Raw genomic sequence first — 21,596 nt, 5'->3', positions numbered from 1 at the left:
GGTTTAGTCATGACAACATAGTTACCTGCTCTCGTGACGGTAGTTCAATTATTTGGATTCCAAGATCACGTAAATCTCATGTGAGCTTTCCTTCCAGATGTCTTACTACCATGCATTTGCATTATTTACATTAAATATTTTCCTTTAGAAAAAATGCAGTTTTTCCCTAGTTACTTAGTACTCAAAATTTTATTTAGTACGCCATGTTTAGCTAAACTAGGTAGACATAATATCATGACCTTGATTTTCCATATCCCTTGATTTTCCATATCCCTATTTTCTACTTTAGGGTAAAGTTGGACGTTGGACAAGGGCATATCATCTCAAGGTTCCACCCCCACCAATGCCTCCTCAACCTCCTCGTGGGGGTCCACGTCAGAGACATCAGCCGACTCCACGTGGTGTTAATATGATTGTTTGGAGCCTGGATAATCGATTTGTGCTTGCTGCCATCATGGGTAAGGCTTTATTGTTTGTTTGAATTTTCTATCCACTAAGGAGAAGTTGTTAGGGAAATAGGTTGAACTTTTTTGTATGAATTTTTATGTCAGATTAAGGATATCAAGCTTGGTGATAATATATACTTTTTTAAGAAAAAAATTGTTAAAAGAAAAAAAATCGTTATTTTCAGGTGTTTTTGTTCCTCATTTAAATTGCTTGTAAGGATGTCTATGCAGGAAAATTTTGGTTGATGATTGGAGTTGTAAAAATTCGAGAATGATCATCTGGTCACAACGCAGTCTGGGCTAGCTTTTCTTTTTTTGGTCCTCATTACTAGAGTGTGTGGGTAAATGACCACTATATGTGTTGGTCATTCATCCTTTAGGATTATGCTTTGCTAGTCGAGTTGTCATCGATAACTCGATTCCTATTTTATTGTCCTTAGATTCAGGAGGAGAGTGAGAGTTGATCGCAGTTCTCAAAAAATGTTAGCTGTAGCAGCTAGGAAGCTTTCATCATACCCATTAACTTATCCCAACTGTATTGATCTGCTTTGGAAATCTCATTTCATCAACATGTTTATGGTGTCGGCTAGGAAGATGTTGGATCCTGTGAACTGAAAATTTCTATATGTGATGGGTCATACGAGATTTGGCTTGATATGGAGGAAAGGGATCAGGGTTTTTTCCTCAATGACATTACTTTTTGATGGATTCCCTGTCGGCTTTTTCAAGAGCTCAATGGTATTGAGGCAAGGTGACACTTCATCACAATTCTTTTCATTTTGGTGGTGGAGGCACTTAATAAAGGATTCATAGGTGGATGTTTGTGTGTTTTTATCTAGATTCAATGTCAGGGAGTTGGATCTTCGTATCTCTCGCCCCCAGTTTTTTGATGTTACAATTATGCTTTTGGATAGCTCATGAGGTAGAAACTTTGAAAAGAAAGTTTCAAAGATCCATTTCATTTCGGTGTGCTTCGACCAAAACATGTTGGTTTTTCAACATATACCAAAATGAAACATTGGTCTCTTCTAATCCTGATTCAAGTGGTGGAAATGGATTTCTATTGGAAAATTTCTAATTAGGTCCTACAAATCATTAATTCATTAAGACTAATTTTCTTCTAGGGACCTTTGGAGATTTCTGGTTGTCTTGGTTTCATTGTTTTCTTGGACATTGTTCTGAAATTTTTTTATTTGTGAACCTTTTGATTAGTAAGGAATGGTGAGTTTCACAATGTGTGCCATGAATAAAGGAGTGAAGGAGAATGTCGATCATCTTCGGTTTCATTGCACGTTTGCTACTCAGGTATGGCCTGAATTTTTTATGCACTTTGGAGTTCAGTCGGAAGTCCCTAAAGGTCTAACGGTCCTCTTTGCTGGTTGGTTGGCTAAGATGTTACCAAGGGAAACTCTTTGTGGAGACTGCTTTTGTACGCTATAAATTGGCCATTTGGGATGAGAGAAACGATCAAGTGTTTGATAAGGAGGAAAATTTGGAAATAATTGTGCTCAAAGTTGAGGTGGTCTCAAGGTTTGAAATCTTGTCCTAGTTAGAAGAAAAACTGAGATTGTCTTGATTGAGACAATCCCAAAACACTGAATGCTTGAAATGCCTTGGACATTCGAAGATGGTACAAAACTTTAAATCATGGCATTCTTGCACAAATGCTACTTATATTGGGTGTCTTCAAGGATGTCTGGTGTGGTGACTTCATCTTCAATTGGGAAGAACTCATTAGCCCTTAATGCATCATTTGTTTTCTTTGTAATTCAACTCTTCTTTGTGTAACCAAGTCCCTCCCCTCTAGTTCCTTCTTTGTATTTTTGGGCCCCCTATTTAAATAAAAGTATCCCTTTTACCAGTATAAAAACTAGTTATTGTCTTAATAAAAGCTTAAATTCCAAGTATACTTAACACTAAGAACAAGTAAAGCTATTATACACTTTGTCGACGTTAGGGTGGAGTTGCTGGAGTCTTGATGGAAATAGCTAGTAGTGAGAGGGTGAGATGCTTTGGGTTTAGAATCTTCTGAAGGAGATGGGGATTGAAGTTCCTACTCTTATGCCTATGAATTGTGATAACTAAACTGGTAGTTACATAGCTAGTAATCCAATATTCTATGAGAGAACCATGCACATTGAGGTTGATTGCCACTTTATTCGTGATATGGTGATGGCTAAGAAGATATCTACTCCCTCTATCAAGTCAGAAAATCAGTTAGGGGATGTTCTCACAAAACCATTGTTTAGGAGTTCCTTTAATACTTTTTGTACCTAGCTGGGCATGTTAGATTTGTATGCTCCAATTTGAGGGGGAGTGTTAGAGTTCTTATTTAATGTCATGTGGGCCCAATAGTTAAACCCACATGACCTATGTCTTATTTCTCATTAATGTAAGGTCGTGTGGGCCTAATACGTAAGCCCACACGACCAACCACATGTTTTTAATATAATAAAGAGGCCAAACCCTATTGGGAGTGACTGACTCATTTTCTTCTCTTAATCCCAATCTTCTAAAAAGACTCATTTTTGCGATGGGTGATGTGTCAAATGTAGAGTTGTTGACTGCATCATTTGGGTATCAGGTTGGGGTGTTTCCATCAACCTATTTGGGTTGCCACTGGGAGTTGCTTATTGTTAGGAATGATAAATTGTTACTCAGTTATCACTCCTAACACTTAAAATAACAAACTGATCTAGAATCCAGTACTCCAACAATTTCTCTCTTCTCCATCTCTTTCTCTCACAAGGACACGCTAAAGCTCGAGACTCTCGCTCAAAAGCTTAATCTCAAATTTATCTTCTTCAAAGTCTGTCCGAACACTCTCTTTTTTCTTTCTCCCTAAATGAGGGAGACAGCCCCTATTTAATGGGATTAGAGAGGATTGTTAGGAGGTTGAGTTTTTGGCAAATAAGATACTTATCTAAAGGGGGAATTGACTCTTAATAAGAGTGCATTGGAAAGTATCGTAATTAGTTTCTCTCCTTGTTCTAAGCTTGATAAATTATTTCATGAATTCCTTTGGTACGATAAGGAAGGTAAGAGGAAGTTTCACTTGGTTAATTGAAAATGTGTGTTTCCCAAAAAATCACGGTGATCTTGGTTTTAGAAGGTTGGGGCTTGATGAATTTGGCGCTTCTAGAGAACTGGCTTTGGAGGTTTAGGGTAGAAGTGGGTAGTTTAAGGAGGCATCATTGCTGTGGGGATTTGCCTCTTATGGAGAAATTTATGGATTTATTCGCAATGTCTTAGAAGAAAGGTCTGGCCATTTCTTCTATCCTTGTAAGGTCGGACAAGGAGCCTTCATAGGACTTCAGGTTTAAAAGAGACTTTAATGACTGGGAGGTGGGCGATGTTGACAGATTGATCCACTGCATTTCTTTGGTGTCTTTGCATTTGGATTTTGAGGATTGTAGGGTATGGGAGGGGATTCGTGATGAATTGTTTTCAATGAGATCCTTTTATTATTTGATTGTACAACCAGGTCATGCTTCATTCCCAGCGGTATCTATTTGGTACTCTTTAAGGTTTTATCCAAACTGGCATTTTTCATATGGTCTGCAGCTTTGGGTAAGATTCTTATTATAGATCATTCAAAGAGGATTCCCTCTGCAACTTTAGCTACCTTTGTAAGAAGAATGGGGAATCAGTTGATCAAATCCTTATTCATTGTTCTTTTAAGTACCAGATTTGGGCTCAATATCTGTCTTGGTTTGGTATTGTTGGGTGCCTTCTGCCATCTATTCAGTCCTTTTTTCAGTCTTGGATTTAGTGGGATTATGTCTTCTCCATGTCGAAGGGAATCTTGTGGAGCTTAATCTCGATTACTATTTGTTGGGGCCCAGCCTTTAGAAGGAGAGTAGTGGCTGATCATTCAAAGGGAAGGAGCACTCCTTGCAGGATACCTTCATTTCAATCATGGGTATCTTGTATTTTTGGAGTAATGTATTTTTAAGGAGTTGGGCAGTTTCCTTTGAAGATTTTCTAGGTAGGTGGGATTGGGTTTGCAGCATTTCCCTGGAGTGGTGCTTGTTGTGGTTTGGTCTTTCTTGTGTTTTACGGGTCATCATGACCTCCTTTATTAATGAATTTTTTTAACTTATCAAACAAGAATAAAAATATTGTGTATTTATTAGATATCTTCTTTACAAAAGTTGCCTTATACAACCAGGGATTATTAGTCCATGTAGCTCTATGCTCTCTGGTTGCATTCCTTCAGGTGTTATTATATAACTTTCCATCGTAATCTTTACTTCAAATGTTTCTTTTGACCCAGATTGCAGAATCTGTGTTTGGAATGCTGTTGATGGCAGCTTGGTACATTCCTTGACTGGTCATAGTGAATCTGTAAGTTTTCCAATTTTTTGAATCTTGATTATGGGTAGATTCTTAATTACGCTGTTGCATTGCTAGAATACCTCTCACGTTTTTTCTCCCTGATGTTATCTTGATTTGGATAAACATGGCATGACTGGATACATGCCACTATATTTTTGAATACTGCTATGCTTCATTATTATACCTTTCTCGATAGCTCTGGTTACATCATTTTTTTTTCTCTTTTTCTTGGTAAGCTGGACTTGAGCCCACGACCTTCATTGCAATATGTAAACTAAGCTATGGGTCCAAAATTCTGGTTACATTGGTTATGCTTTTTGAGATTACAACTGTCATTTTTTTCTCTGACTGTTCAACACCTCCAATCTCTATAGTGCCCCTTTTTTGTTATATAAGCTTATGCGTGGAACATTTCCTTAATCTCTTTAAACAATCCAACTTTCTAAAATAGCACAAAGAATAAACTCGTAATTCTAGACTTGATAATTAGAAATCGACACCAACTTTTATTTCTGGACACAACTTTTGCCAAGCAAATAAATAGTAACCGACATTTAAATAAAATTCTGATTTCTAATTCTAGTTAACTAAAGATAGGAACCACATGATACTTTGTTTGGCCAAAATAGAAATTCTTCATGTTTTGATCAGGTATGTCTTTCATACTTTGATTTGTTTTGACTTTTGAATGATTCATCTTGAAATTTCTGTTTTATATTAGTTTATTGGTAAGGAAGACACTTATTTCTAACTATTTTCCTTGTTGATTCTTGGTAGACTTATGTTTTGGATGTTCATCCTTTCAACCCCCGGATAGCTATGAGTGCCGGGTATGATGGCAAAACCATAGTTTGGGATGTGAGTTTTCTTCAAGCTCTATCATGTTCTATTATTTTTCTGTCTCTCCTTTTTTATTGATTGCCTTGGTACACTGCGTTCTTAGATTTGGGAGGGCACACCTATTCGTGTATACGAAATTGGGCGCTTCAAGTTAGTTGACGGGAAGTTTTCTCCGTAAGTAGTCACACAGCAGACAAGAGACAATCATTGTTATTCTATTTTAATTCCTTTTCTCGTAAAATATAACTCATTAAGACATTGGTGCTTGTTATATTTCTTCGATGCTTGTTATGTTTCTTAGTTATATGATATCTATGTCATATTAATGTGCCCAAATTTTTTCTTACATGAAATATATCTGTTTCACTTTTCGTTGTCATATCAGACAGACATATAATGCCACCATGATTCATTTTTATTTTGCCAGTTCTACCTCTGCCACTAACCTTTAAAACTAAGCATGACTTCAACAGAAGAGATTCTTCCTCCCTTTTTTAGATCCGTTTGAACACTGAAACCTTGGCCATTTGTACCCATAGGAGAGAGCTTCCTTAACCGTTCACAAAGAATATTGGTAGAAAGGGACAACAATGTTTCTCTATTATGCATGATTTTTTGTTCCTGGTCTGATCTTCAAAGATATGTTCATAATTGTACTCTATCTGGGCTGTTGTTGATGCTTTGGGTAGACAAAATATCCGCACTAGGTTCACATATAATAAAGTCAGTATTGCTGTTGGGTACCTCCAGCCGATCCCAGATATTTTGGATAAGACTTCGATGATTATGATTTTTTTATGTTGGATACTTTGGTTCTTGTTTATAATTTAATAGTTTTTTTTTTCTGCCTAGTAGATTTCCATCGTTTTCTCATTGACATGAATTTTCATTTAGTGATATTGGACTTGTCTATATTTTTCTTTATGTATGTATGTGCCCCATAGGGTCTCTGTAGATGTACCGACTTCTTTCTTGTGCAACTTTAAATGATTTTATTTTCCATTTCTATAAGCCCGCTGATGGAAATATTCCAATTGGTTTAGATACCCTAAATTTTTTACAAAAATGGTGGCAATATAATGAAACCTTTTGTTAAACTAAAACAAGCATAAAAACACACTCATAAGCATATAGCATTTTGTGGCATATTCTGTAGGATCTGAGAACCTAACAGAAACAATCATACTGATCAAATCATGTCATATCAACTATATAAAACCAAAATAGACAAACACATGACACATAGGAAGATCACAACACTCACACCAAATAGACCTTTGGATTCTATCAACCCTATCCTGGTCAGGACCCTTAGGCAACCAGTCACCTATATAATTACACTACTGGGTTCACAACTTGTGTTACTATACCAATTTTGATGTATTGCTGATAGTGTTCAGGATGAACATACAAATGAAACATGTGAACTATATTTTAAGGGCACAAAAATACATAAACATATAATAGTAACTACCTCGTTCGAGTCTCGTAAGCTTTTCTGATTCGTTGAATTTTAATGAACAAAATACCATTTTGCATATTAATTAGAATATAAATGATTCAAAGAAGCACTAACGTGCTTAGAATCCATCTTGTATGCATGCATTTGATGCACTAGGGTTCCCACTTTTTCAATTCTTTATTTTATTTATACATTATTTATAATTACTTCTTTTTACAAAAAAGATTATGAATAATTAGCTGATCAAGCATAATATATTTATATAATTAATGAACAATATGTGCAATTTAGATGTTCTTTCTACAATTTTTCAAGCATTTAATATTTTAAAAATGAACTTTCTAAAAGATTTTGGAAAATATTTTATCTAATCAGGTTGTATATTGTGCAAAACTTGAAAACATTCAATCCATTCACATGTAATCATGCACATCTATGGTGAAAATAAACAGCATTTGAGTTTCCTTGTTTTTGGTTTTTTCATCCTGAAAATACTTGAAATAGTGAATAAAATCCAAACTTCTCTTGGATACGTTCTACAGATTGATCTCAATTTTTTTCTTTTTTTTGAAATGTCCAATTGAAGTGGATTGCACATTTTTCTTTACATTTGCTCGTATAATTAAATTTTGATTAACCTATGTGATTTGAAGGGGTTCTAAGCTCTTGAGACAAATCATTCCTTTTGGATGAAATATTACAATTGAAAAGATTATAGAGTGCTGATAATATGATAGACTTTTGGTGGACGGATTTGATTAACCTGTTCTTTGCCCACATGTTTAGTTTTTTAAATTTCAACTCACATTGACAATCCAACAACACAGACATCTAGATTTCATGAAGATATTCATATTAAAACATAAATAAAAATAAAATAATTGTTTTTCGAGCTTGATCCATGGTGTATAAAACGGACGGCTACCGACCACCCACATTTAGAAATAAAATTCAATGCTGAAAAATAACTGTTTTTCTTTTGTTTTTTATTCTTATAATTTTATCCTCTACGTCGGATCATAATTTTAAATGTCACAAGGTGATCAGATCTGAAAGTTTCTTTTTTTTTCACTATGGGCAGTAGAGAGAAACTCTCTTTTTCTCTTTTTTATTTTTTTAATAAGTTATGTGCTTCCACGTCAACGTGCATCAAGTCCGTCCACCAAAAGTCCATCATATTATCAGCACTCAAGATTATATTTATAACTGGGCATGATAAAATTTTGGTCGAAACTCACGACCGTCTGAAATTTTGGCTGAAATGAAAAATGATTTCACAAAATTTATACAAAAAGAAACTGTAAGTAATATTTTGTGTTGGTCCCTTTGGAAATGAAAGCAATTTACAAAATGATTGAAGTTTAATAATATGCTCTAATGGAACTGAAGTTTTGGCTTTGGCTTTTTTATGATAACTAACTTTCTTTCTAATATAGGGATGGAACATCTATCATACTTTCAGATGATGTTGGCCAACTATACATATTAAACACGGGCCAAGGGGAGTCTCAAAAGGATGCCAAATATGACCAGGTACTACAAGATCTTAGTTTGGTTATGCATTTTACTTATAAACTACAACTCCTTCATGATACTGGTTTTTGTTTAATTTCCAACAGTTTTTTCTGGGGGATTATCGTCCTCTTATCCAAGATACTCATGGAAATGTTCTGGATCAGGTTAGTTGACCAATCATTGTTTATATTAGTTTGATGGGTTTATCTTTGTTTGTTTGTACACATTACCCGCAAAGTTTGACCCATGTGCTTATGCAGAAGCTTTACCTTAAGGTTGCTTTAAATTCTGTGAAAATTGCAAATTCAATTGTCAGATCAGATTTTATGATTCATAGCTTTCCTTGGTTTATAAATTCTTATCCTATTTAGATTTTTTTTTTAACTATTTATATTTTGTATCCCATTTATTGGGATAAGGTTTTGAACTTTAGATAATGATACATCCAATGCAATACCTATGTACCCCCCCAACCTAATTCTCATTATTTATGAACAATGGAATTTATTTATTTTGAAAAATTCCATTAATTGTGGGTGGAAACGAACCCTGCAGTTTATATTTCAAATGCCTGAAATGGCCCCAACAAATGTCTCAAAGTGTAACAAATAAAAAACCAAGAGCATGAGTTTGGTAACTCTGCTACAAATACTGATAAAAGAAGTGAGCTACCTTCTTTGCTCACTGCCTGCTTGTATTATCTGCCTGACAAGGTGCTACGTCGCAAAGGGTATAATCATACTGTATATAACCAAAAGGTATGGAAATGCTTACATCCAAGACCTCATGGGGACATTTGCATTCTCCACAACTTTGAATTTTAAAAAATATCCTTTATATTCTCTTTAAGTACAACAAAGGTAAATAAATTTTGGTACATGTGAAGTGGTATTTTTGTAAACATCACAAATCTCATTGGTATTTTAGTCTTTGTGCAATACATGCTTTTTCAAGAATGTCATTGAGATTTGTGATAATTATAAAAATACCAATATGTACCAAATAACCTTATCTTTTTTGTACTATAAGACACAATTCTAAAGACATTTTAGGAAATCTGAAGTTGTAGAGAATGCTGACATCCCCATTAGGTCTATAGGATGTTAGCCTTCCCATATATACATATATAAAATTGATGCCTGTGCACCATTACACAACTAAGTTTCTTCTTTGTTTGATCTTATAAATCCTTTTTTTTATTTTTATTTTTTACTCATGACACTCCTTTATTTTGTTATTATTTGTTAATTCGAGAGCTTGGGTTAACTTCAATGCAGGAGACTCAGCTTGCTCCATACTGTAGGAATATTCAAGATCTCCTTTGTGATTCAAGTATGCATTTGACTTATTTCCTTACGTATTACTGTTTGACAATCACAATTTCTCATATCACATTCTCTTCTCGAAATTCCAGGCATGATTCCATACCCGGAACCCTATCAAAGCATGTATCAACAACTGCGATTAGGTGCTCTGGGTATCGAGCGGCGTCCTTCTTCTGTAAAATTTGCTGTTGGTCCAGTTGATATCAATGGCCTACAAGATTACCAGATGGTTCCGTTGCCTGACTTGGACATAATGGTTGAACCTCTACCTGAGTTTATAGATGCCATGGACTGGGAACCAGAAAATGAAGTCCAAAGTGATGATAACGATTCAGAGTACAATGTTCCCGATGAATATTCTAGTGAAGGTGAGCATGGAAGTATAGGAACCAGCTCCGGAGATCCAGACTGCAGTGCAGAAGACAGTGAGGTCCAGCACAGTCACAAAGATGGCCTTCGCAGATCGAAGAGAAAAAATCACATGGTAGAAGTAACGTCTTTCTATTTTTCACTTCAAATTTTGTGGGTACAATTCTTGTTTTCTCTTCTTAGGATTGACATTTAATCATTTTCAGGGTGGGTTCATGACTTCTTCTGGGAGGCATGTTAAGAAGAAAAATTTGGATGACTTCGACAGAAACTTATCCGAGAATAACAGAACTAGGAAATCAAGAAATGGGCTGAAAGCTTCGAGGAAATCTTCTACATCAAAGTCATTGCGGCCTCAAAGAGTTGCTGCACGCAATGCTCGTAATTTGTTTTCTCAAATCACAGGAGCATCTACAGATGAAAATGATGAAGGAAGCTCAGGAAGTGATTCATCTGACAGTGAAACAGTGCTTCCAAATTCAAACGTTCAGAGCAACGAATCTGATAGGTCTGTGCAGATTGTGCAACAAAAAAATCCAAGAGGGAAAGAGTTATCTCTAGATGAGGGGGAAGATGTAGTCAAACCTATTGAACTCTCAGATACTCAAACCAATGCTAAAAACAAAGGGAGGTTGGTCCTCAAATTGCCAGTTAGAGATTCAAAGAAGTTTGTTTCTTCAGATAACACAAGACCTCGAGGTGGCAATCAGGCTGATTTAGTTGGTTCATCGTCTATCCCTCCACAAGAAACTATTGTATTAAACGGGAACAATATAAGTTCCCAAGATCCCGGGTCCTCTTCTGGTGACTTGATTGATGTACTGGCTCAGAGTCGTGGTGGAAATAAAATCAGAGAGGGAGAGCAATCTGAAAAGGTTGAAGATCATTTGGGCTTGTCTGCAGGATTCCAGGATAGCAAAATTAAATGGGGAGAGGTCAAGGCACGCACGTCTAAGCGTTGGAGAGGGGGAAATGCCATGGCAATGGACTTTGGATCTAAAGCAAGCCTTGATGATCATAACAGAATTGGGAATAACATCAATGGACATCTCAAACCTCAGAGTGAGAATGGAACAACATGTCCTCATTCAGAAACCCAATACCCTGGTGATAACACACTGCGGTCACCCCTGGATGAGCACCAACGGAGAGGAGGGGCATCGTTGCTCGCTTGTAATGGAAATATCAACAATGGATATAAAGCCCAGTCTGGGCCCATAGAATGTGTGGATTACGATGAGCCTCCAGAATTGGCATCTCATTTTAGCTGTAAGAATGAAAGTGATCACTCTCAAGATGTGAAAGAGAACACTCCACCCATCCCGACAAAGTTAGGGATTAGATCTAAAACTATTTTGCATGACGCAGACAGTTCTACCAAGCTGAAGTCCATTGCAACAGTAGAAGATTGGAAAAGTTCTGCATGTGATTCAATGTCTCAAAGTCTCTCACAAATGGACAATGATCTAACATCAGGAGTGCCTAAAGAAGAAGAAGCTACATGTGGACCCAGTCTGGATCATGGAGAGTGGAATGGGTTAAGAAAATCAGAGGCTCAGATAGATAAAAATCCCAGACTACCCAATTGGCATGATTCAAGGAGTTCTCTCCTAGATTCGAACCATAACATGAACAATGCTGTTTATAAAGGTCAAAGTCACAGAGGTCTAGAAATACTTCAGAAATTGATGGTGATATGGAAGGAAGTACTTCAAATGACAGCAGCAATCATCTTGACCCAGAAATGGAATTTCCTGAAGCTACAACTGATGGGGCCCGTAGAACAAGATCCATGGGGATGAGGGCAACTACAAGGGAGCCACATATTGGAAGTAGTAAGCTCAAGGTGAGGGGAGGTTACAGATCAGTTCAGACATCAAGTGGAGAGAGGTTTTCCATGAACCCACATGAGCAACTACAATGTGAAGAGTGGAGGTCTAATTCAAGAATGACTGTTGGATTAAGGTCTGCTAGGAGTAGGAGAGAAAATTATTATGATTGTGACTTAAGTACTCTGAGTAAGAGGAATTCACATCATTCGGTGAGAAAGTTGACGTGGTTGATGTTGTTGGAGCATGAGGAGAACTACCGATATATTCCCCAGCTTGGAGACGAAGTTGCATACTTGAGACAGGTAACTACTATTGTTGCTGATTTATTGTGAATTTTTTTTTTTTTTGAGATCTAATTATGTAACATTTCCAAATAATTTATATCCAGCTTTCAATGCTTTTCAGGGTCATGAAGGGTATATAAAATGGTGTCATTCATCAGAAATAGGCCCTTGGAGATCACTTAAGGGAAACCTAAGAGCCGTGGAATTTTGTAAAGTTGAAGGCCTTGACTATTCAACACTTCCTGGATCTGGGGAGAGCTGTTGTAAAATCACACTTGATTTTGTAGATCCTTCTTCTAGTGTGTTCGGTAAAACATTCAAATTGACTTTGCCCGAATTGAATGACTTTTCGGATTTCCTTGTTGAAAGAACGCGGTATGATGGTGCCATTAACAGAAATTGGACATATAGGGATAAATGTCAGGTCTGGTGGAGAAATGAACATGAGGATGGTGGGAGTTGGTGGGAAGGTCGGGTTGTGACTGTAAAACCTAGTTCTTTTGAGTTTCCAGACAGTCCATGGGAGAGATATACTATTCAATATAAGAGTGATGCAGGCCAACATCAACATAGCCCTTGGGAACTCCATGATCCTGATATTCCATTTGTGCACCCTCATATTAATGATGAGATCAGAAATAGGCTGATGTCTTCTTTTTCAAAGCTGGAGCAATCTATGAACAGAAATCAGGTAAAATTTTCTAGTATTGTTGCACCCCTTATTAAAAATAAATAAAAAATTCCACTCTTTCTTTTTCTCTTTTCTTAATAAGCTTAGAATTTTTGTAAGAAAAACTTCATCTCTAGTTGAAAGTGGAAGTACAAATGGATAATTGTAAAGCTTGTTCAAGTTTGTGATTGATTCATCGTAGTCATCATCAACAACTATGACTTATCAATGAGTTTCGATTCATGTTTTGAGTGTTGCAATTGATTATATTCTCAAATACTGCAGGATCATTATGGGCTTCAAAAGTTGAAACAGGTCTCACAAAAATCGGACTTTTTGAACAGGTATTTTTTTTTTTAAATTATTATACCTTTATTGCATTGAGATTCCTCATTTTTTGAGTTCCCAAACCTGTGGGGGAAAAAATCTCCATTCCCAATGATATCTATATAAATATCATAAGTAGATACCGCAATAGTATGCAAGCACCTATCGAGCTGTTCTGTTATGAAACAATATGAATTCTATACAAGAAAGCTGATTGAGGTGCAGGATTAGGAAAAAATGTATTTATGTAGGAATTACATGGGAAACAAAAATATTATACAACTTGGGTTGATTTGATCAACTTCTCAACTGGGTTTCCCCAAGCATTCAAACTTATATACAAGGTCTTTGTGTAGTGTAAAATTCCCTCATCGATGAGGAAAATATACGAAGCTGAAGAAGAAAGAAACCCTTTAATTTTTTCAGGTTTCCAGTGCCACTATCATTCGAGGTGATCCAATCGAGGTTAGAGCACAACTATTACCGTAGTTTAGATGCCACGAAGCACGACTTCACAGTGATGCTGTGGAATGCACAATCCTACTTTGGAAGAAATACGGAACTTGAGGCAAAGATGAGACGGTTATCAAGGTGGTTCAACGAGGAGTTGTTGCCGTTGTAGCACCAGCAAGTTTTGTAGAAGAATCACTTTCGGTTAAAGGTTTCAGCAGGGCTTCTGGTTTTATTGTAGATATTCATTCAATTCTTACATTTTGTATTGCAAAGTCCTTGTACATCGATCCAATTTTGGGAAATCGGTTTTTCTTTGGGAGGAGAGGGACGAGAAATCTAATGAAGAGATAGGCTTCATTTTTTATCACCAGAAATTAATTCATGTTATGTATAGACAGACATCCACTCGAATCATCATCATTATCAATAACAGAAAAGTGGTTGAAACAAAATAAAAGGGAAAGATGCAAAGTTTTTGTTCTCTTCTGTATGTATAGATGTGCTTTATCTTGGTAAATTTTGAACTCTAACACTTTGATGTTGCTTTAGTAAAATATCGAGCAGTGGGGGCAGAGCCTGATAACTTCCAAATGGCCCATGATCACACACACCATTAGACCTCGATTGGGATCAATATGATCTAACCAACGATGAGTTGATCCCCTGTAAAATTCTGAACAGATCAGTGGTTGGCTTTTTCACATTTCATCAGACCTGTAGATTGTGTATGAAGTGTTCTCAGGTATGTCTGCCTTTTGGCCTAGCCATCCAATCAATGTCGCACGGCACCATATCTCAATCATTACTTTCTTCATGGTCACCACCAAAGATTGCAACCATTTTCTCCTCAAATCATGGGAGATTGTTTCCTACTGTTTTTAGCTGATGATGGTTCATAAGCTGTTCTTAAATCATTAAATCTATATTTTTGGCATTTTTTTTATGTATCTTTATGAATCATGTCAGATTCAAAATCTATTTATAGTCGAAATAAATCAACCCTAAATAACAAATGCACCTACCTGTACATCAAATGATGAGATGATTTGAACTTGAATGATCATTTGAAGTAGACATTCCATAGCTCACTTCGTTCTCTCGCTCTGCTCACATAGCGACATACCCGAAAAAAAAAAAGAGAGAAAGGATAGGAATCGAATAACAGATGCACTTGCAGTTAAGATAGGTCTTGCATCTCCTACCTAATGCAGCAATTGACTGACCTCGCATCTCTTTCATTCAATAATGCCAGAGCTAATACACTAAGGGTATGTTTGATTGCACAAGGTAAAAATAGGGTGGAAAATCAATTTCCATAGAAAATGATATTTTTTAAGTGTTTGATCGCACATGGAAATTGAAGTTCATTTTCCACTTCAATAAAAAGGTCCATTAAAATATGAATTTCACTTACCCACCCATATGGGTGGGAAAGTAAAATCCACCCAAATTTTCTATCCTTAGTTCTTCCCTACTCATATCTTCTTCCCCTACCACCATCATCACATTAACCTTGCCGTCGTCATCATCATCATCTTCGATCATTTTTTTTTCTCTCTCTCTCTCTCCATCCCTCACCTCCGCCGCCACCGTAGTCATCGCCACCACCACCACGTTTTCCTCTCTTTTTCTTCACTTACATCCATCGTCATCGCCATCTTCACTGCCACCACTACATTCTCTCCACTCCTTCCTCCTCATCTTCTTCTTCCTCTCCTTCTCCCTCTCCTCTTATCTTTTTTCTCCTCTTCTTCCTTTCCTTTTTTGTTTTTTTTTTCCTCGTACAATTTTCCCATGATTTTATCTAATTACAATCAAACAATAGAATATGATTTTCTAACCCTATCTATTTCCATCACTATTTTTTTATGGATTTCAAATTTCAAGGAAAGTCACCTTCCATGCAATCGAACATACCTTAATGATTGAAAAAGACAATATAATTGGAGTGAACGAGAGTTTTGGTAACGAGTAGTAAGAAAGCCATTTTCATTGAAGTGTAATGTGTATTAGTGGTCACTTGACACCTCTTTCTTTAGTTAGGAAGAAGCCGGATTGCCTTCTCATAGATTACCAAGTCCCTTAATTCAAATGTTGTGAACTTATTTTCTAGATGCATTTCGCCCAACCTTCTTGTGCGTCTTATCTCAAGTGGTAATGTGGTCCAGAGGGAATGGATTAATTTATGAACCGTGATAATATGCCGTTCCCTTTTGATAAATGCCCCATCACAGTACCATAGATCATTTGCCTTAGGAAGCACAAGATAAATGATTATGGTTGTGTGTATCCGGAAGCAAATGGTTCTGTGACGGTGGTTTAGGGGCATTTGTTAAAAGGGGGAGTCATATTATCACGATTCTTAATTTATTCTAGTGTTCCTTAGTACCGTTAAGATGGGAATCCTAGAAATATACTTTCATCTCAACTGTACGTTGATATTCAGTTTCAAACGTAGTTGAGTGAGGCTAGACTTTTCCTTTCTAGATATATCTTCACTAGTATACATGGCAAGTCGCCTCGAACTACGTACGACCTATAAGGCCATGAAGACACTTGTTAATGCTCGGTCTTCCTAAGAAATCTTCTTCTGATTTGTTCCTCTTCACAATCACAGCTCTCTCTCTCTCTCGTTTTCTCTCAGATTTACTGATTTACATAATCTATCATTGTTTCTGCATTTTTAAGTTTCGAAAGCAAGAGAAAATGAGTAGTAATTTGGAGACTGGATCTCTACTCGACGAGTTTCGAAGCTTCGACAATGGCTGGTTCTTTGATCTTGGCCATCCCCTTCTCAATCGTGTCGCTGAGAGCTTTGTTAAGGCTGCAGGGGTACTTTCGGAACTCCACCTCTTTCTCACTCTCTCTCACTCTGGCTCTAAAGGTTTTGATTTTCCAGGTTGGAGCGGTTCAGGCAGTTTCTCGGGAGGCATACTTGATTGCTATTGAAGGTATGATCAACGGTTGGTGTTGTTGTTGGAGGATAATTTTCTCATCCATCGGTGTGTTTACACTTTTTACAGGTGCTGGGCTTGATTCTAGTGGTGCTATGTCGGATATAACTGGTACCAAGAAGCAGAGATTCCCAAACTTCAAAGGTTAACTTTTTAAGTAAATGAAAATGGTAGCTATTATTACAGTTCAGTTCTACATGTACCTAACCCTAACCCTAACCCAAATGAAACTGAACCGTAACCACGTCGACCACCACACCTTAACCTAATTTGGACTGCTGATATACCAACTACAAAGTCTGCACTCCGTTGACGTGGCATGGACACAGAACCGCAGATCTGTTTCCTTTGGGATATACAACTGAAAATCCCCATAAAAGATGTGCAGTTGTGTATCCCAAGGAAACAGATCTATGATTCTATGTCTGTGCGTGCCACGTTTCTCCGTTAGAAAATCATTATTCAAATGTTTAGTTCCGAAAACAGTAAATTACAATTTTCGGAATTAAACTGAGTACTCTATTATATTAGGGACCTACTAGTTGCACATCACCTAGTACCAGTTGCACTCCATCACTTTAGACAAATCACTTGAATTACTTACATTGTTACGATTGCACTATAAAAATAAAAAGTTGCACCATTTTTCTTCATCTTGAAAAATCATAGAGCAACCACAACATCAAAGCTTCATGATCCATGAGTAGAATAAAAATCAGCTGGAGCCTCAGCTAATAATGGATGATTTATCTTCAATATTGGTGTAAAACTTTTCTATAGAATGTAACAAGTAGGGATGGAATCAATTTTTTTATTTTTACAGGCAAAAATAAACATTTTTTTTATATTGGAGTGCAATCGGTTCTAGGTGGTGTGCAACTAGTTGGTTTCATTATATTATTTTGGGAGTTTTTTCAATTTTAGGGCATCTTTCCTTTGTTAAAGCAACTATATTTGTTTGTAATTAAAATTGAAAACGAAATATGAGATATGAATAGAAGATAGTGATAAAAAACACTACATTTTCTTTATATTTTAATTTTGAGTCTTGATAATATGACTCGCCAGGTGGCATACTCAATTGACTCCCTGACGTGGAATCGTAGATCTGTACTCTTTGAGATACACTGCTCCCTTGGGATACTTTTTTTTTAAATGGGGAAATGCAATCATGTATCTTGAGGCGTACAGATCTACAGTTCCCGAACGTGTCACATCGATTGAGTATGCCACTTGGCGAGTCGTATTATAACGACTCTTTAATTTTTGTTAAATAACATTTATTTGAAGAGTGTATCCCTTATAGCTATCTAAGGGGTTCACTTACCCTCTCCTGTCGAATTGTCGTCAACTTAACAATTAAATTCCTTTTTATAAAGGCCATTTTGCCCTTTTTAAAATGTTATTCTTTTTTAATTATTGTTTTAAAATTTATTTTTTTCAAATAAAAGGTAGCATAAAATAAGAGGGTAAAATAGTAAAATAACATTTAAATTTTAACCCCATAAATGAAAAGAGAGGTAAGTGAAATTATCAAAATGTTAGGGGGTCAAAATGGAATTATGTCAAACTGTAAGCTTAAAGTGTTATTTACCCTTAATTAAACTATAAATTTGTTCGTAATTAAAAACCGTCCCCCCAAAATGATCGGGGTCGATTTTGCAACACTAAAACCGACTAATCGATTTATGGTACATCAGCTAATTGGGTACCCATTGACACCCTTAACCTAGGTCCCGACCTTTTTTACTTTTAATTTTTTTTTTTTTTTTCCCGCTTCATCTACCATGAAACTCACATAAATTTACATGACTTTGCAGGGGAAACCAATAGAAAGTCTCTTGAAGCAATGGTAAAATTTAATAACTTTTGTTTACTATGCATCAATTACCAATAACCTGTCTTTTCTTGTATGAGTAGTGTACTCTGAATTTTAAAGAGTTGGTATTGATAGTACCTATTTTCTCAGGTGAAAAACACTGGGAAAGAATCTCTCCAATGGGGTAAACCTCCAAACCATATAATACTATTTTATTTTTTAATCTTCTTTGATATCTGATATACACCATGTATAAACTTAGCTCATAAATTTAGACCACATAATTGTGGAGGATCACCCAAAAATTTGTACTGTTTTGAGCTAATCCTTAGACATGCCCTAGTTGTTGTGATATTTTACTCGTAACATATGTGAGTTGACATATATATAATCATAATAATTATTATTGCTATTTTGGGGTTATGGGAGAGTGAAATTGAACACGAAAACAAAGGTTTCCACTAGGGCTGCCAATGGATTGGATCAGACCCAAAATCTGATCCATTCCAATCCAATAATATTTTAGAATGTATATAAATTATATTATATATTTGTTGAGATGTGCGAGATTTATTTAGATTTTGTATATAAAAATGGGTTTGGCCCGATCAGGACCCGATCCGATACTTATTGGATCAGTTCCAGATCCAATCCGAGTCTTATTGGATTGGTACCAAATCAACCTTGATCCGATCCATTGACAGTCCTAGTTTCTGCATTTGGGAGATCTAAAATAGATATTGGGAGAAATCCATGACTATTATTTCTTTCTCACAGTTAGTGAATTACTGTTGTCTTATCCATGGATGTAGGCATTACATAATCACATAAATCTTGCAGTTATGTTGTATGTGCGTTTGTTTGAGTAAATCTCTCATGGGTTCCAAGGTATTCCTTTAAAGTTAAGGATTGCTCATTCGAAAAGAATAGAGTTTTCAAGAAGTTTTCATTTCATTTAACTTCGATCATAAATGAATGAAATAAGTACAGAAAATCTAAATGAAATGAAGAATAAATCAATGTAATGTTGCTTAGTCCTTATATATTGAGGTGTTTCGTGATCTGACCTAGGGTTTCATGCTCACATTGACAATTGGGTTCCCTTTTACTCAGTTTGTCCTCGGTCGATGTGGCAAGTGCACAGAATCATAGATCTTTTTCTTTGGGATACACAAGGGAAAATATCTACAATTCTGTGCACTTGCCATGTAGACCGAATACAAATTGAGTGAAATTTTTTGAGTCAGATTATCATTAGTCTAAAAATAAGTCTTTTGCTGCAGGAATTGCTGCTGGAATGTACTCTGGCCTTACCGGTGGTCTGAAGGAGGTTCGAGGTGCTCATGATTGGGTAATGTTTCAACCCATCTCTAGTGCTACTTTTGTGTGTGTCCATGCCCGTGCTTGTGCTTGCGTGTTTCAAATTATTGTTTTGATCTTTTTATATATGTCGATGATATTGTGATTGAAGAAAATTGATGTTGTTCGGTGCAGAAAAACAGTGCAGTGGCAGGGGCAATTACAGGAGCGGCACTAGCACTCACATCTGATGACGCCTCGCATGAGCAGATTGTACAATGTGCCATTACCTGGGCTGCAATATCTACGGCAGCAAATCTTCTCACCGAAATTTTCTAGATTTTTGGTGGGAAATAATTCCATCCTACATGAGAATTATGCTTTCTTTTTTTGCTTTATTGGTCTTGTTCAAGGTCACTCATGTCTCTTTCTATGAAATGTTGTTTTCATAGTTTTGAAAGAAATATCCCCCATTGAGCCTTGTTTTCCTTAACCTCTCTCTATCAATTCTATGTTTTAGATCACAATTTGTGATTGATGTTTTTTCATCATCATCGCCATTGTTTTGTTATTTTATTTGACAAAATAGTCTTTCAATATAACTTGGCACATATTATATTGCAGGATTATTTTATCAATAAAGGAATGGGATGATGTTAACATCCTCATGAGGTCTTAGATGTTAGTGTTTGCTTAAAATAAGTTTCATCTGATGTCATGTTATAAAATTATTCTAAATGTAACAGGTACAAAACTTTGGTCGAACATCTATGGTAAAATTTTGTTCTTTTAACATTTTGGAGACTCACCTTGGTCATGTTTGGAAAGTAATGTTTTTTGTGTCACTGAGTTTTATCACCTCTGTAGTTAAATGTTTGTTTATTTTCATAGATGCAACTTTCCTTATCAAAGATCACCAGATCACAGATGTGTTGTGCAACACTTTTCCTAGGTTTTGAGGCTAGAGTCGAACATGTGAACAAGGGTAGGTGTGAATTGGTGCAAGTTTCATATCCTGGTAATATGAGGTAACTAAGGTAGAGCATAGGCCCTTCATAGGTTGAGTCGAGCATAATCTACGTTATCACCACTGATCTATTCAGAATTTTACGGTGGATCAACTCATTCTCGATTTTTCACTAAAGCTACGTCATCCAAAAATTTCTTCTTAACACGCCTCCTAGAAGAAGTCATGAACCCACCACCCTAAAAAGGGAGTGGGTCTTCTTTAGAACTTTTTCCTGAAGTTCTCTGCTATGAATTTAAAATAGCATTGAATGTGATGTAGAAAAGGAGATCTGACATCATAGCCATGTAAGAATCATGTTGTAGATCAGATCCTAAAAAAATTTGAGAAAAAAAAAATGTATTCTTTAAGCATTATTTAATGCTTTGAAATGGACGGTCCCTGAACTTCATTTTTTTGATGAGTGGACTATTATTTTTATATGACTTCGCAATCTCTCATTGTCAAAATTCACTACAGAGAATTGTAGGAAAAAAGTATTCCAGAGGATTCGCTTTCCCCTAAAAATGGCTAAATGCCAATCCTAAGAAGAGAACAAGAATTGTACCCATAAAATCTGAAACGAAAAAAAAAAAAGACATTACCTCTGTCATTTGCTTTTTACTTTTCGATCTGCGATTGTCATCTTTGTGACTA

At 36.2% G+C, this 21,596-nt stretch overlaps 3 protein-coding genes across 3 annotated transcripts; 2 read left to right on the top strand and 1 right to left on the bottom strand.

Moving 5' to 3' along the window:
• Positions 1 to 7: 7 nt before the first annotated feature.
• On the bottom strand, positions 8 to 112 carry LOC147396119 (uncharacterized). Its single transcript, XM_086451618.1, is given in 1 exon segment — positions 8 to 112. A coding segment is annotated over 1 exon segment (105 nt).
• Positions 113 to 5,603: 5,491 nt separating this feature from the next.
• Positions 5,604 to 12,237, top strand: LOC147396118 (uncharacterized). The gene is made up of 7 exons (XM_086450055.1): positions 5,604 to 5,642; positions 5,780 to 5,798; positions 8,549 to 8,619; positions 8,706 to 8,765; positions 9,879 to 9,933; positions 10,016 to 10,416; positions 10,502 to 12,237. The coding sequence occupies exons 1-7, from the start codon at positions 5,604 to 5,606 to the stop codon at positions 12,095 to 12,097; spliced, it is 2,241 nt and encodes a 746-aa protein (XP_086306181.1). The 3' UTR covers positions 12,098 to 12,237.
• A 4,043-nt stretch (positions 12,238 to 16,280) lies between these two features.
• On the top strand, positions 16,281 to 20,481 carry LOC147396117 (outer envelope pore protein 16-2, chloroplastic-like). The gene is made up of 7 exons (XM_086449439.1): positions 16,281 to 16,693; positions 16,761 to 16,812; positions 16,885 to 16,959; positions 18,636 to 18,667; positions 18,785 to 18,818; positions 19,918 to 19,985; positions 20,129 to 20,481. Exons 1-7 carry the CDS (start codon positions 16,424 to 16,426, stop codon positions 20,270 to 20,272), a joined length of 675 nt encoding a protein of 224 aa, XP_086305565.1. The 5' UTR covers positions 16,281 to 16,423; the 3' UTR covers positions 20,273 to 20,481.
• Positions 20,482 to 21,596: the final 1,115 nt, after the last annotated feature.

Source organism: Akebia trifoliata, chromosome 8 (genome assembly GCF_017979445.1).
Source record: "Akebia trifoliata isolate Shusen 1 chromosome 8, ASM1797944v1, whole genome shotgun sequence".
Lineage (NCBI taxonomy): Eukaryota > Viridiplantae > Streptophyta > Magnoliopsida > Ranunculales > Lardizabalaceae > Akebia > Akebia trifoliata.
This window is presented reverse-complemented; position numbering and strand designations above follow the sequence as displayed.

Excerpts from the sequence above, each read along its gene's own strand:
- LOC147396118 (XM_086450055.1), top strand. The coding sequence starts at position 5,604 with ATGAGTGCCGGGTATGATGGCAAAACCATAGTTTGGGAT. Across the intron at positions 8,766-9,878 it reads ATGGAAATGTTCTGGATCAG|GAGACTCAGCTTGCTCCATA; the intron begins GTTAGTTGACCA and ends ACTTCAATGCAG. Across the intron at positions 10,417-10,501 it reads GAAAAAATCACATGGTAGAA|GGTGGGTTCATGACTTCTTC; the intron begins GTAACGTCTTTC and ends AATCATTTTCAG.
- LOC147396117 (XM_086449439.1), top strand. The coding sequence starts at position 16,424 with ATGCTCGGTCTTCCTAAGAAATCTTCTTCTGATTTGTTCCTCTTCACA. Across the intron at positions 16,813-16,884 it reads ATACTTGATTGCTATTGAAG|GTGCTGGGCTTGATTCTAGT; the intron begins GTATGATCAACG and ends CACTTTTTACAG. Across the intron at positions 16,960-18,635 it reads GAGATTCCCAAACTTCAAAG|GGGAAACCAATAGAAAGTCT; the intron begins GTTAACTTTTTA and ends ATGACTTTGCAG.